This window comes from Bufo bufo, chromosome 2, assembly GCF_905171765.1.
Source record: "Bufo bufo chromosome 2, aBufBuf1.1, whole genome shotgun sequence".
Classification (NCBI taxonomy): Eukaryota; Metazoa; Chordata; class Amphibia; order Anura; family Bufonidae; genus Bufo; species Bufo bufo.
Window position 1 is genome coordinate 287884451 of NC_053390.1, and position 16669 is coordinate 287901119.

Sequence of the window (16669 nt, forward strand, 5' to 3'; positions counted from 1 at the left end):
CACATACAGAGAGATGGAATCAGAGATGTCACATAACTGGATGAGATGCTGCAAGGACAAAGTGAAAATGGATGGGTCTTATGTAAGCCCCACCTAGAAGAGGCCATTCGTGGTTGGGGGCATTCTGGAGGGCAGAGTAAGAGTGTTGGTAAGTACACAATTCCTATCTGTACTCTCTTTCATTTACAACTTCTTCACAAGCGATGCCAAAATTAAAGCTCAGTCACTAGATTCCACTAAGCCAGTCAGAGAGGAAAAGCACCTCTAATGGCCTGTCAGTCTGTACACGATCTACATCCTAAAACAGAAGGCGTGGGGTCAAATGTGGCAAACAGTGCGTTCTTTCATTCGTTTCTTAGCGCTTCACCACCAATATACTTTTGTTAGTCTACATCCGTACTGTACCATCACCATACCAGTCAATCCCAGTTAAAGAGGACCTCACCTCTCCTGACAAATACTTGCATTCCCCACGTCATAATTCCGGAGAATCTATTCTTATGACTCCATGTTGTACTATTCTGCTATTATTCCTGCTAGAAATTAATGGAATTAATTATTAGCAGTTTGCAGTGAAGGTCCAGAGAAGTATAACTGGGGGGAGTATCACTGCACAGTCTGGCACCATCCAATCAGTGCTGCCAATGTTAGATTGTGCAGATGCACACCTCCAACTGGTAACACCCATCTGGACCTTCGTTGGAAACTGTTAGCAATTTATTTATAACTTCTAGCAGGAATAATAAAGGAATGGTACATTATAGATGCTCCAGAATTGTTATTACATGGGAAATGCAGGTAGTTACTAAAACAGACATGTCAGGAGAGGAGACAGGTTCTCTTTAAAGGGTTTTTGCCTTCACAAACAATGGGGGCATATTGATAGGATATGCCCCCATTGTCTGATAGGTGCGGGTCCCACCTCTGGAACCCGCACCTACACGGAGAACAGACAGCGGGGAAAGTAGTGGAGGGTGCACTGTGCATGCTCAGCCGCCATCCATTCATTTCAATGGGACCGCAGAAAATAGCTGAGTGCTGGCTCAGCTATTTCCGTTGGCCCCATAGAAATGAATGGGAGCGGGGGCCGCACAACTTTGGGTTAAATTGCTTTGCTAGTTAATATTACCATCAGGGCTGGCCACATATAGAGAAAATGGGTCTCTGGGCAACAGCATACAATTTTAAAATCCTTGATGATCCATACTAGTGAAATGTTTAAAAGGGTATTCCAGAACGGAAACAAAGAAATTTGATGTAAAAGTCCATCAGTTGGTAATATACTGGTTATACACCTATGGTAATTTCCCCAAGGCTCACCAATGGCTTTATACTTCTCATGGCTCAGGTGATGCCGCTCCATGAACACCTCATAATGAATTATTCATTTTTCATAAACTGAAACCTCACATGTTATGCCTTCAGAACTCACTTCAAGAACAATATACCGTACAGTCATAAACGTGAATGGCGCAGAAAATCCGCAGCATTGTACAGCATCGGCAAAGAAGATTTTCAGAAAAATGTCAACAGGCGGCGTAAAAAAAACAAATAAAAAAAAAAAAACTGCAGCATAAATTGACTAGCAGCGCGGATTTGAAATCTGCAGCATGTGAAATTATGGTGGGATCTCCTCCCCCCTTTGCAATGCAGAGCGCGAAAACCACAGCCTCAGCCATGTAACACTTGAGATAGGTCATTAACATTAGATTCCAGCACTGGACTATGTGGTGGACAACGCTGTGTAGATCTGGCAATGCTCCCACTGAAATAAATGCAGCCACCAGCCCCATCCACTACACAATAGCTCCTGCCGGGGTGCCAACGGTCGGGCCCCGCCGATCTGATATTGATGACCAATCGGAAGGATAGGTCATCAATATGAAGGTTTTCCACTGAAAACAATGGGAGAGGAACTTTTCATGTGGATTATTATTTATTTGACTCACTGACATATTCTGCAGTGCTTTAGCCTGCTTTCACATCCGTGTCAGAGGCTCAGTTTTGAAAAATAGCAAAGAGAAAAGTCCTGTGCTACAAAAACGTTCTCCTGAAAGTAAACCTAACGGACCCCATTATAGTCAACGAGGTCTGTTAGGCCACGTTTGCTTCTGTTATATGCCAAATCCAGCACTTCCGGTATTTTCTTTTTTCTGCTTCTATAACTGAGCAGAAGAACGGAAATACTGAGAGCAGATGTGAAACCAGCCTTACGTTGTCACTGACAGTCAGGTCTTTGGGAGGAATCTAGGACCTGAGCCGCCATGCTGCGCAGAACATACAACAAAATCCACCCCTCTTAACATGCTCTTAAAGCAATAATATGACCGGTTGTTATGGCTATTTCACAATTTTGTCGTAAAAGTCTATCTGAAAGTAGGCCAACCAGTAGTTGGTATAGAGTCAGAGAAAGGTTTCTACTCTGGCACCAGATTTATCATCCAGCCCGAGGTACTGCGATAAATCTAGGCAACCTGTCTAAGGCCTCATGCACACAGCCGTTCTGTGCATTGGGGACCGCAATTGCATTCGTGCAGCGGGCCGGACCCATTCAACTTGAATGGGTCCATGGTCTGTCTGCATCGGAAAAAAATATGACATGTCATATTTAATTTGCAGTGCGGAACAACAGAAAGAAACACCATGGAAGCACTCCGTAGTGCTTCCGATGTTCCGTATCTCCGGAATTGCGGACCCATTCAAGTGAATGGGTCCCCATCCGTGATGCATGGTGCACACAGCCGGTGGCCGTGGATTGCCAACCCACCGTTTGCGGGCCGCAATACGGCCACGGCTGCCCAACGGCTGTGTGCATGGGGCCTTAGGCTACTTTCAAAATAGCGTTTTTTGTGGATCCGTCATGGATCTGAAAAAACGCTTCCGTTACAATAATACAACCGCCTGCATCCGTAATGAACGTATCCAGTTGTATTATGTCTTCTATTATGACTTACATTGTGTGCCAGGACGGATCTGTTTTCTATTGTGCCAGATTGTGTCAGAGAAAATGGATCCGTCCCCATTGACTTACATTGTGTGCCAGGACGGATACGTTTGGCTCCACTTCGTCAGGAGGAGTGCAGGCAGCGTTTTGGTGTCCGCCTCCAAAGCGAAATGGAGACGGAACGGAAGCAAACTGATGCATTCTGAACGGATCCTTTTCCATTCAGAATGCATTAGGGCAAAACTGGTGTCACATTGGGCAACTTAACCACCTCAGCCCCCAGTGCTTAAACACCCTGAAAGACCAGGCCACTTTTTACACTTCTGACCTACACTACTTTCACCGTTTATTGCTCGGTCATGCAACTTACCACCCAAATGAATTTTACCTCCTTTTCTTCTCACTAATAGAGCTTTCATTTGGTGGTATTTCATTGCTGCTGACATTTTTACTTTTTTTGTTATTAATCGAAATTTAACGATTTTTTTTGCAAAAAAATGACATTTTTCACTTTCAGTTGTAAAATTTTGCAAAAAAAACGACATCCATATAGAAATTTTGCTCTAAATTTATAGTTCTACATGTCTTTGATAAAAAAAAAATGTTTGGGTAAAAAAAAAATGGTTTGGGTAAAAGTTATAGCGTTTACAAACTATGGTACAAAAATGTGAATTTCCGCTTTTTGAAGCAGCTCTGACTTTCTGAGCACCTGTCATGTTTCCTGAGGTTCTACAATGCCCAGACAGTACAAACACCCCACAAATGACCCCATTTCGGAAAGTAGACACCCTAAGGTATTCGCTGATGGGCATAGTGAGTTCATAGAACTTTTTATTTTTTGTCACAAGTTAGCGGAAAATTATGATTTATTTATTTTTTCTTTTTTTTCTTACAAAGTCTCATATTCCACTAACTTGTGACAAAAAATAAAAACTTCCATGAACTCACTATGCCCATCAGCGAATACCTTGGGGTCTCTTCTTTCCAAAATGGGGTCACTTGTGGGGTAGTTATACTGCCCTGGCATTCTAGGGGCCCAAATGTGTGGTAAGTAGGTAAATGACCTGTGAAATCCGAAAGGTGCTCTTTGGAATGTGGGCCCCTTTGCCCACCTAGGCTGCAAAAAAGTGTCACACATCTGGTATCTCTGTATTCAGGAGAAGTTGAGGAATGTGTTTTGGGGTGTCTTTTTACATATACCCATGCTGGGTGAGATAAATATCTTGGTCAAATGCCAACTTTGTATAAAAAAAATGGGAAAAGTTGTCTTTTGCCAAGATATTTCTCTCACCCAGCATGGGTATATGTAAAATGACACCCCAAAACACATTCCCCAACTTCTCCCGATTACGGAGATACCAGATGTGTGACACTTTTTTGCAGCCTAGGTGGGCAAAGGGGCCCATATTCAAAAGAGCACCTTTCGGATTTCACAGGTCATTTTTTACAGAATTTGATTTCAAACTCCTTACCACACATTTGGGCCCCTAGAATGCCAGGGCAGTATAACTACCCCACAAGTGACCCCATTTTGGAAAGAAGAGACCCCAAGGTATTCGCTGATGGGCATAGTGAGTTCATGGAACTTTTTATTTTTTGTCACAAGTTAGTGGAATATGAGACTTTGTATGAAAAAAAAAAAAAAAAAAAAATCATCATTTTCCACTAACTTGTGACAAAAAATAAAAAATTCTAGGAACTCGCCATGCCCCTCACGGAATACCTTGGGGTGTCTTCTTTCCAAAATGGGGTCACTTGTGGGGTAGTTATACTGCCCTGGCATTTTCCAGGGGCCCTAATGTGTGGTAAGTAGGTAAATGACCTGTGAAATCCTAAAGGTGCTCTTTGGAATATGGGCCCCTTTGCCCACCTAGGCTGCAAAAAAGTGTCACACATGTGGTATCGCCGTATTCAGGAGAAGTTGGGGAATGTGTTTTGGGGTGTCATTTTACATATACCCATGCTGGGTGAGAGAAATATCTTGGCAAAAGACAACTTTTCCCATTTTTTTATACAAAGTTGGCATTTGACCAAGATATTTCTCTCACCCAGCATGGGTATATGTAAAATGACACCCCAAAACACATTCCCCAACTTCTCCTGAGTACGGCGATACCAGATGTGTGACACTTTTTTGCAGCCTAGATGCGCAAAGGTGCCCAAATTCCTTTTAGGAGGGCATTTTTAGACATTTGGATACCAGACTTCTTCTCACGCTTTGGGGCCCCTAGAATGCCAGGGCAGTATAAATACCCCACATGTGACCCCATTTTGGAAAGAAGACACCCCAAGGTATTCAATGAGGGGCATGGCGAGTTCATAGAAATTTTTTTTTTTTTGGCACAAGTTAGCGGAAATTGATATTTTTAATTTTTTTCTCACAAAGTCTCCCGTTCCGCTAACTTGGGACAAAAATTTCAATCTTTCATGGACTCAATATGGCCCTCACGGAATACCTGGGGGTGTCTTCTTTCCGAAATGGGGTCACATGTGGGGTATTTATACTGCCCTGGCATTCTAGGGGCCCTAAAGCGTGAGAAGAAGTCTGGAATATAAATGTCTAAAAAATTTTACGCATTTGGATTCCGTGAGGGGTATGGTGAGTTCATGTGAGATTTTATTTTTTGACACAAGTTAGTGGAATATGAGACTTTGTAAGAAAAAAAAAAATAAATTCCGCTAACTTGGGCCAAAAAAATATCTGAATGGAGCCTTACAGAGGGGTGATCAATGACAGGGGGGTGATCAATGACAGGGGGGTGATCAATGACAGGGGGGGTGATCAATGACAGGGGGGTGATCAGAGAGTCTATATGGGGTGATCACCACAGTCATTGATCACGCCCCTGTAAGGCTTCATTCAGACGTCCGGATGCGTTTTGCGGATCCGATCCATCTATCAGTGGATCCGTAAAAATCATGCGGACGTCTGAATGGAGCTTTACAGGGGGGTAATCAATGACAGGGGGGTAATCAATGACAGGGGGTGATCAGGGAGTCTATATGGGGTGATAACCACAGTCATTGATCACGCCCCTGTAAGGCTTCATTCAGACGTCCGTATGCGTTTTGCGGATCCGATCCATCTATCAGTGCATCCGTAAAAATCATGCGGACATCTGAATGGAGCTTTACAGGGGGGTAATCAATGACAGGGGGGTGATCAGGGAGTCTATATGGGGTGATAACCACAGTCATTGATCATGCCCCTGTAAGGCTTCATTCAGACGTCCGGATGCGTTTTGCGGATCGGATCCATCTATCAGTGCATCCGTAAAAATCATGCGGACAACTGAATGGAGCTTTACAGGGGGGTGATCAGGGAGTCTATATGGGGTGATCACCACAGTCATTGATCATGCCCCTGTAAGGCTTCATTCAGACGTCCGGATGCGTTTTGCGGATCGGATCCATCTATCAGTGCATCCGTAAAAATCATGCGGACATCTGAATGGAGCTTTACAGGGGGGTGATCAGGGAGTCTATATGGGGTGATCACCACAGTCATTGATCATGCCCCTGTAAGGCTTCATTCAGACGTCCGGATGCGTTTTGCGGATCGGATCCATCTATCAGTGCATCCGTAAAAATCATGCGGACATCTGAATGGAGCTTTACAGGGGGGTGATCAGGGAGTCTATATGGGGTGATCACCACAGTCATTGATCATGCCCCTGTAAGGCTTCATTCAGACGTCCGGATGCGTTTTGCGGATCGGATCCATCTATCAGTGCATCCGTAAAAATCATGCGGACATCTGAATGGAGCTTTACAGGGGGGTGATCAGGGAGTCTATATGGGGTGATCACCAGAGTCATTGATCACGCCCCTGTAAGGCTTCATTCAGACGTCCGGATGCGTTTTGCGGATCCGATCCATCTATCAGTGGATCCGTAAAAATCATGCGGACGTCTGAATGGAGCTTTACAGGGGGTTGATCAATGACAGGGGTGTAATCAATGACAGGGGGGGTGATCAGGGAGTCTATATGGGGTGATAACCACAGTCATTGATCACGCCCCTGTAAGGCTTCATTCAGACGTCCGGATGCGTTTTGCGGATCCGATCCATCTATCAGTGGATCCGTAAAAATCATGCGGACATCTGAATGGAGCTTTACAGGGGGGTAATCAATGACAGGGGGGTGATCAATGACAGGGGGGTGATCAGGGAGTCTATATGGGGTGATCAGGGGTGATCAGGGGCTAATAAGGGGTTAATAAGTGACGGGGGGGGGGGGTGTAGTGTAGTGTAGTGGTGCTTGGTGGGACTTTACTGAGCTACCTGTGTCCTCTGGTGGTCGATCCAAACAAATGGGACCACCAGAGGACCAGGTAGCAGGTATATTAGACGCTGTTATCAAAACAGCGTCTAATATACCTGTTAGGGGTTAAAAAAAAACACATCTCCAGCCTGCCAGCGAACGATCGCCGCTGGCAGGCTGGAGATCAACTCTCTTACCTTCCGTTCCTGTGAGCGCGCGCGCCTGTGTGCGCGCGTTCACAGGAAATCTCGGCCATCGCGAGATGACGCATATATGCGTGACTCTGCGCAGGGCTGCCACCTCCGGAACGCGATCCTGCGTTAGGCGGTCCGGAGGTGGTTAAATACTGACAAATTATCAATTTGGATTAAAATGGCCGCAGTCTTCATTAAAGAAGTGACACCATGGGGGGCAAATGCCAAGTGGCCTTGCCCTAGTCAATGAGCTGGTACTGGAAACTACTCAGTACATAGATAGATCAGGAAAAAAACCTCCTTCAATTTCCCCTCTAGTGGTGTTGTAGGAGAACCCTTATTGCCAGGTTTTCCCCCTAGATTACAAATGACCGCTGGGGTCCCACAAGGGCAGGGGTGCATAACTTTTTCTGGTTAGGGGCCACATTGTCAGACTGAAGCATTCCCAAGGACTGGAAATAAAGCTTAGAGTATTAACAACTGAAATACTGTATTTATGGCATATTGAACAGATGGTATATACTATTACTGTCTAGTTACATTTCCAGGACTCCCATCTGATGGAAGTCTACATAAAAGATACACATGAGCACCAACAAGACATAGACAACATGTCTGTTACCAGATGGTTGTAGGCCGCACAGAATGGTTTCGAGGGCCGATGGAGAGACTATGAGACTTAAAGGGGTATTCCCACCTTAGACAATGGGGGCATATCGCTAGGATATACTTCAATTGTCTGATAGGTGCGGGTCCCACCGCTGGGACCCGTACCTATATCGAGAACGAAGCGGGGAGCGCTGTGGCTGGAGGACCCCAGATTTCCCGGGGTCCGTCCACCACTAAGCGCTAATCCCTGTCTCTCCCATAGAAGTGAATGGGAGCGTGCCACGCATGCGCGGCCCATTCTCCTATTCATTTCTATGGGGCAGACGGCAATGGCCAAGCCAGCGCTCTGCTATTTTTGGCAGCCCCGTAGAAATGAATTGAGAGCGGCTGCGCATGCGCAGTGCGCTCTCCTTCACTTTCGGGGCTCCGTTCTCAATATAGGTGCAGGTCCCAGCGGTATGCCCCAATTTTCCAAGATGAGAAAACCCCTTTAAAAAGGAACCACTGTAAAAAATCAGGATTATCCAGAGAATGAAAATATAGATACAAATAAAACCATTGTAACAATTGCAATTATGACTATCTCCACCACCTTGGAGGGGGCTTCTCAGAAAGTGCTCCTCTCAGACCTCAGCTCTGTAATCTTCAGGATACAGAACCAAAGAACGAGAGCAGAGGGACAGGATGCTGGATAATCCTGTTTACTGGCTCCACAGAGCAAAAGGTTAGTCTACGAAACAAACACAACCTTTACCCCCCTCACCCCTGGCCTCACACAGTGCACACTTGTGAGGGGGCACAACATGACCGGTCATCACTGCTAGATGCTGTAAATGAATGGTGCAATAGTGGGCACGTCCCCTCGCCCAGCATTACACCAGCAGGAGAAAACACCAGTAAGAAGTCTTTGATCTGCGTGTCAATGCAGCATATTAATGTATACGGGTATCTTCATTTTTTGTTTCATTTGCATGAAAAAGAATGGCGCTCAGATGTTTTTCTAAGGATGCCTGCACACTGTGCGGATTATACTTGGTTTCTTAGCGTGCATAAATTCTGCAGCGTACTACAATACCAGCAAAGTGTATGAGCGTTAACATTTGTGCAATCTCAAACACTTTACTCGTACTATTCTATGCTGCGCATCTTCCACGTGGAAAAACTGAAGGTGTGCAGGTGGCCTTAAGGTGTCTGTACACACTGCAGATTTGAGTGCAATAAATCTGCACCAAAACCGCAAATAAGGCTACATGCATTGCACACAACCATTATCATATGTGTTTTGCAGTCCGCAAATTGTGGATGCGAAAAAAAAAAAAAAAAAAAAAACACGGATCACATCCGTATGCCATCCGTTTTATTTATTTTTTTGGCAAGAATAGGACATGTTCTATTTTTTTTTTTTGCGGGACTACGGAACGGACATACTGATGCGGACCCATTGAAATGAATGTGTCCGCATCCTATCCGGAAAAAAATAAATAAACGGAACGGACACGGAAACAAACATTGTTCGTGTGCATGAGGCCTAAATCAGTACGATTTACCATTGCTGTAGTATGTGTTTCTGTTGATATTAACAACCTCATTGAAGTCTATGGGGAAACCACTATATACATATATATGTATCACACAAACAAGCGAATTTTCAAATCCAAACAACAGGTCGATTTCTGCACCTAAGAAAAAAAGCAAAGTGTACCTGGAATTTGTGAAATCTCATTCACTTTGCTGGTACTGTATTACGCTGTGGCAGAAGAACCTAAGGGTACATGCACACGGCAGTGTAGTCTGCATAGTTTTCACACCAAATCTGCTGGTATTACTTGAGGACTTTGATGTGGATTTGCCCCAGACCTCATCCATTGCATTGTAAATGGCACTGCACTGAAGATCCGCACAAACAATTGGCATCTACACCACAGATCAAAGTCCTGTACACACGATATTGAAAACCTCATCTACTTAGCTGGCACTGTATTACACTATGGATTTTTTACAAGAAAATCTGCACATAATACGTGTAACATGGTCACAAGACCAGTTTTGTCTCTTTTTTTAATGTCCATGTGACAGAAGGAGCGCCCGGCGGCCACAGTGCACGTGAGTATAATGCTGCTCACTAACATACCATGGCAGCCAGGACTTCAGTAGCGTCTTGGCTGCCATGGTAACCGATCGGAGCCCCAGCATTACACTGCTGGGGCTCCGATCGGAACTGCCCACTGCCACCAATGATGGGAGGGGGACCCTGTGGCCACTGCCACCAATGATTAATACTGGGAAGGGAGGGGGGGGGCGCACTGCCCACTGCCACCAATGATGGGAGGGGGACCCTGTGGCCACTGCCACCAATGATTAATACTGGGGGGGGGGGGGGTTGAGTTACCAGAGGGGGCTGATAAGAGGGAGAGGCTGGGGGGGGCACATGAGAGGCTGATCAGAGGCTGGGGGTCTGATCAGAGGCTGGGGGCTGTTTTTTGGACTTTTGGTTGGTCAGTGGTCACAAAATAAATGTGTTATTTATTTAATTGTTATAATTGGTATCGTAATTAACGTCTCCTTGTGGCTGCCCCCCATACAGTGTAACGTCTCCTTGTGGCTGCCCCCCATACAGTCTAACGTCTCCTTGTGGCTGCCCCCCATACAGTCTAACGTCTCCTTGTGGCTGCCCCCCATACAGTCTAACGTCTCCTTGTGGCTGCCCCCCATACAGTCTAACGTCTCCTTGTGGCTGCCCCCCATACAGTCTAACGTCTCCTTGTGGCTGCCCCCCATACAGTCTAACGTCTCCTTGTGGCTGCCCCCACACAGTGTAACGTCTCCTTGTGGCTGCCCCCACACAGTGTAACGTCTCCTTGTGGCTGCCCCCACACAGTGTAACGTCTCCTTGTGGCTGCCCCCACACAGTATAACGTCTCCTTGTGGCTGCCCCCACACAGTATAACGTCTCCTTGTGGCTGCCCCCACACAGTATAACGTCTCCTTGTGGCTGCCCCCACACAGTATAACGCCTCCTTGTGGCTGCCCCCACACAGTATAACGTCTCCTTGTGGCTGCCCCCACACAGTATAACGTCTCCTTGTGGCTGCCCCCATACAGTGTAACGTCTCCTTGTGGCTGCCCCCACACAGTATAACGTCTCCTTGTGGCTGCCCCCAGTGTAACGTCTCCTTGTGGCTGCCCCCATACAGTGTAACGTCTCCTTGTGGCTGCCCCCATACAGTGTAACGTCTCCTTGTGGCTGCCCCCATACAGTGTAACGTCTCCTTGTGGCTGCCCCCATACAGTGTAACGTCTCCTTGTGGCTGCCCCCATACAGTGTAACGTCTCCTTGTGGCCCCAAGTGTTTTTTTCTTCTAAATGGGCATTTATCGCGATATATATCGTTATCGCGATAAATTTCTTAATATCGTGGGAATATTTTTGATATCGTCCAACCCTACCGCCACCAATGAATATGCAGCTAATTAAAGCAGGAGGAAGGATGGGGGAGGGAATAAACTGCTGCGCCGTCTGAGCTAGGGAGCTCGGCGAACAGCGGAAGCCCCCTCCTGAGTGTCCTGTCCTGTGCTCCTCAGCCCCCTCCTGGGTGTCCTGTCCTCCTCAGCATCAGCCCCCTCCTGAGTGTCCTGTCCTGTGCTCCTCAGCGTCAGCCCCCTCCTGAGTGTCCTGTCCTCCTCAGCGTCAGCCCCCTCCTGAGTGTCCTGTCCTGTGCTCCTCAGCGTCAGCCCCCTCCTGAGTGTCCTGTCCTCCTCAGCGTCAGCCCCCTCCTGAGTGTCCTGTCCTCCTCAGCGTCAGCCCCCTCCTGAGTGTCCTGTCCTCCTCAGCGTCAGCCCCCTCCTGAGTGTCCTGTCCTGTGCTCCTCAGCGTCAGCCCCCTCCTGAGTGTCCTGTCCTCCTCAGCGTCAGCCCCCTCCTGAGTGTCCTGTCCTGTCCTCCTCAGCGTCAGCCCCCTCCTGAGTGTCCTGTCCTGTCCTCCTCAGCGTCAGCCCCCTCCTGAGTGTCCTGTCCTGTCCTCCTCAGCGTCAGCCCCCTCCTGAGTGTCCTGTCCTGTCCTGTGCTCCTCAGCGTCAGCCCCCTCCTGAGTGTCCTGTCCTGTCCTGTGCTCCTCAGCGTCAGCCCCCTCCTGAGTGTCCTGTCCTGTCCTGTGCTCCTCAGCGTCAGCCCCCTCCTGAGTGTCCTGTCCTGTCCTGTGCTCCTCAGCGTCAGCCCCCTCCTGAGTGTCCTGTCTTGTCCTCCTCAGCGTCAGCCCCCTCCTGAGTGTCCTGTCTTGTCCTCCTCAGCGTCAGCCCCCTCCTGAGTGTCCTGTCTTGTCCTCCTCAGCGTCAGCCCCCTCCTGAGTGTCCTGTCCTGTCCTCCTCAGCGTCAGCCCCCTCCTGAGTGTCCTGTCCTGTCCTCCTCAGCGTCAGCCCCCTCCTGAGTGTCCTGTCCTGTCCTCCTCAGCGTCAGCCCCCTCCTGAGTGTCCTGTCCTGTGCTCCTCAGCGTCAGCCCCCTCCTGAGTGTCCTGTCCTGTCCTCCTCAGCGTCAGCCCCCTCCTGAGTGTCCTGTCCTGTCCTCCTCAGCGTCAGCCCCCTCCTGAGTGTCCTGTCCTGTCCTCCTCAGCGTCAGCCCCCTCCTGAGTGTCCTGTCCTGTCCTCCTCAGCGTCAGCCCCCTCCTGAGTGTCCTGTCCTGTCCTCCTCAGCGTCAGCCCCCTCCGGAGTGTCCTGTCCTGTCCTCCTCAGCGTCAGCCCCCTCCTGAGTGTCCTGTCCTGTGCTCCTCAGCGTCAGCCCCCTCCTGAGTGTCCTGTCCTGTGCTCCTCAGCGTCAGCCCCCTCCTGAGTGTCCTGTCCTGTGCTCCTCAGCGTCAGCCCCCTCCTGAGTGTCCTGTCCTGTGCTCCCCAGCGTAAGCCCCCTCCTGAGTGTCCTGTCCTGTCCTCCTCAGCGTCAGCCCCCTCCTGAGTGTCCTGTCCTGTGCTCCTCAGGGTCAGCCCGGGCTGGGCCCCAGAGTCAGCGTGCATTAGTGCACTGAACATAGCAGGTACCCCACCCCCACACAGTGCAAGAGTGATTAGCCTGCCTCAAAATAAGGTAGGCAAAAAACACCAGGCAGCCAGTAAGATTGGGTTTAATGTGACTCATTAACCCCAATCTTGCCACTGCCATGTTTTAAACATGATGGGGGTCACTTATTTTTAATTTCAGGCTGGGCACATGCTTTTGGACTGGACCCCATGTGCCTCACATTAATAGTAAGTGACCCCCAAAGTACCATCTCACATAATAGGCAACATGGGGTTAATATGAGTTACAGAAAACAGAGCACTTATTAATAATATGAGGCACGAGGATTAGAAGTCAAAATTCCTAAGACTGTGCCAATAGCAAGTGACTGTTCGTGTAGCTCATGCATTAACCCCATGTTGCCCATTATGCAAGGATATAGATACTTGATAGGATTATTATTATGAGGCACATGGGGGGGACGGTTGGACCTGTTCCTTACATTAACCCCATCATGTATCACTTTGGCAGCTTCTGATCAGAGCCATGACATCCAGGACGGTTACCATGGCAGCCAGGACACTACTAAAGCCCCGGCTGCCATGGTAAGCTCCCTGCTGTTGTGTGTACTACACAGGGCAGCAGGGAGAGTGTGAAGTCCTATTCACCCTGATAGAGCTCTAGTAGGGTGAATAGGACAAGGGTTCTAGCCCCTAAGGGGGGGTAATAGTTATTAAATAAAAAGATAGAAGAAAAATTTCCATAATAGACCCCCATCAATCAGATACTGATGACCCATCCTAACTAAGGCTACTTTCACACTCGCGTTTGGTGTGGATCCGTCATGGATCTGCACAGATGGATCCGTTCAGATAATACAACTGTCTGCATCCATTCAGAACGGATCCGTTTGTATTATCTTTAACATAGCCAAAACGGATCCGTCTTCTATTGTGCCAGATTGTGTCAGTGAAAACGGATCTGTCCCCATTGACTTACATTGTGTGTCAGGATGGATCCGTTTGGCTCAGTTTCATCAGACGGACACCAAAACGCTGCAAGCAGCATTTTGGTGTCCGCCTCCAGAGCGGAATGGAGACAGAACGGAGGCAAAATCCTTTTCCTTTCAGAATGCATTAGGGCAAAACTGATCCGTTTTGGACCGCTTGTGAGAGCCCTGAACGGATCTCACAAACGGAAAGCCAAAACGCCAGTGTGAAAGTAGCCTGAACAAAAAAAAACTAAAAAAACTCCATGGTAAGGAGGCATTCCCACGACCGCAAGTGTTTTGTGGACCGCACATGGCCGGTGCTATATAGAAAACGCCTATTCTTGTCCACAATTGCAGACAAGAATAGGACATGCTCTATATTTTTTGCGGGGCTGCGGAACAGAACTACAGATGAGGAAAGTACACTGTGTGCTGTCCACATCTTTTGTAGCTCCATTAAAATAAATGGGTCCGCACCCGCAAAATTATGAAAAAGATGTGGACTCAGAATTACGGTCGCGTGAATGGACCCTTACTAGTAGAGAAAACCCGGCAGAGCCTATAGGGGCCCCTTCACAAGCTACAGATTTTGTTGCAGAAATTTCCACAACTGATGATCAGTTCCATTTCTGGTTTCTGCAACAAAATCTGCAGCGTGTGAAGGGGCCCCTATAGTCAATGGTGACTGTCCAGCACTTCGTGTGAAGGGGCCCCTATAGTCAATGGTGACTGTCCAGCACTTCGTGTGAAGGGGCCCCTATAGTCAATGGTGACTGTCCAGCACTTCGTGTGAAGGGGCCCCTATAGTCAATGGTGACTGTCCAGCACTTCGTGTGAAGGGGCCCCTATAGTCAATGGTGACTGTCCAGCACTTCGTGTGAAGGGGCCCCTATAGTCAATGGTGACTGTCCAGCACTTCGTGTGAAGGGGCCACTATAGTCAATGGTGACTGTCCAGCACTTCGTGTGAAGGGGCCCCTATAGTCAATGGTGACTGTCCAGCACTTCGTGTGAAGGGGCCCCTATAGTCAATGGTGACTGTCCAGCACTTCGTGTGAAGGGGCCCCTATAGTCAATGGTGACTGTCCAGCACTTCGTGTGAAGGGGCCCCTATAGTCAATGGTGACTGTCCAGCACTTCGTGTGAAGGGGCCCTTATAGTCAATGGTGACTGTCCAGCACTTCGTGTGAAGGGGCCCTTATAGTCAATGGTGACTGTCCAGCACTTAGTGTGAAGGGGCCCTTATAGTCAATGGTGACTGTCCAGCACTTCGTGTGAAGGGGCCCTTATAGTCAATGGTGACTGTCCAGCACTTCGTGTGAAGGGGCCCTTATAGTCAATGGTGACTGTCCAGCACTTCGTGTGAAGGGGCCCTTATAGTCAATGGTGACTGTCCAGCACTTCGTGTGAAGGGGCCCCTATAGTCAATGGTGACTGTCCAGCACTTCGTGTGAAGGGGCCCCTATAGTCAATGGTGACTGTCCAGCACTTCCTGGTCCTATGATTTACAACAGGTGTGCACAACATTTTCTGGCTGGGGGCCACATTGTCAGACTGAACCAACGAAAAGGGCCAAAAATAAAATTTAAAAAGGCACTAACTGAAATACTGTAATTTATGTACGGTATTATACATACAGTATATACTATAAATGTCTGGTTACACTTCTAGTACTCCCATCTAATGGGAGAATACATGCGAGCAGCCACAAGACATAGACATACATGTCTGTTACCAGATGGCTGGGGGCCGCACAGAATGGCATCAAGGGCCGCAGGTTGCGCACCCCTGATTTAGAACAATGGATATAAACACAGGAGCCGGTCATAGCTCACTGTGCGCTGCGTTACGGCATACTGTTGCACCAGTTGGCGGTACGCCCCAATGTGCACTTTAAAAGTAGTGATTGTGATCGTATGGAAAATAAATCCATAAACCTGGGGGCACACTTGCAGATTTTGGACCCATTCAGTCTTACACAACCAAAATCACAAGGATTATCTCATCAGCCCATTTACACTCAAGTTTAACCATAATCCCCATAATGAGGATGTCTACTATACATCTGGCAGGTCCAAGGTCACACACGGACGGTTTGGTTGCGTTAATATTTAGTGTTCATCCACGTTTCTGTAAAGACCTGGGTTCAAGCCCGGCGGCATACAAAGGGTTAATGCCTCCCCGCACGCTCGAAGTGACCACCTGCTCCACCCATGTCGGCAGGACGCCCCGCAGAACAGTCCGCCTTACCCGCGAGTCAGCTCGGCCACGCATTCTCCCTGGAGCCCGTAGCAGCGGCTCAGCCGCGGGACGACGGATATTCGTGACAGCATGTTCTCGGTGACATGAAAGATGGGAGCTCAGGTGGGTTCTAGTGCGTGCTCGCCCACTAACCGCGTCCCCCGGAGCCTCAGTGCGCATGTGCACAAGGTAATCCGCGCGTGCCCGTGCGCGCCACCTTACCATGCCATCAGGAAAGTCAGTATAGTAGATTTATATTTGTATGGGAGCTCAAAAATGAACGAAAACTGAAAAGTAATGGGGCCCTGGGCAAACGGACACTTGGGCTGTTACAGCACACAGATACATTTCTGCCATCATACAGTGTCTCTAGAATGCCTCCATACTTTCATACACTGTCCACATAATACTGCCATATTCATCCCACATAATATTGTACTGCG

The 16669-nt window shown here is 48.1% G+C and overlaps 1 protein-coding gene across 1 annotated transcript in view; it reads right to left on the bottom strand.

Annotated features, from left to right (window-relative positions):
* The window catches only part of NIPSNAP1 (nipsnap homolog 1), a 61844-nt gene extending 45446 nt beyond the window's left edge, over window positions 1–16398 (bottom strand). Inside the window, exon 1 of the mRNA XM_040416682.1 lies at window positions 16236–16398. Within this exon, the coding sequence (XP_040272616.1) occupies window positions 16236–16318 (83 nt within the window). The 5' untranslated portion in view covers window positions 16319–16398. The remainder of the gene's footprint in view (window positions 1–16235) is intronic.
* Between the last annotated feature and the right edge of the window lie 271 nt (window positions 16399–16669).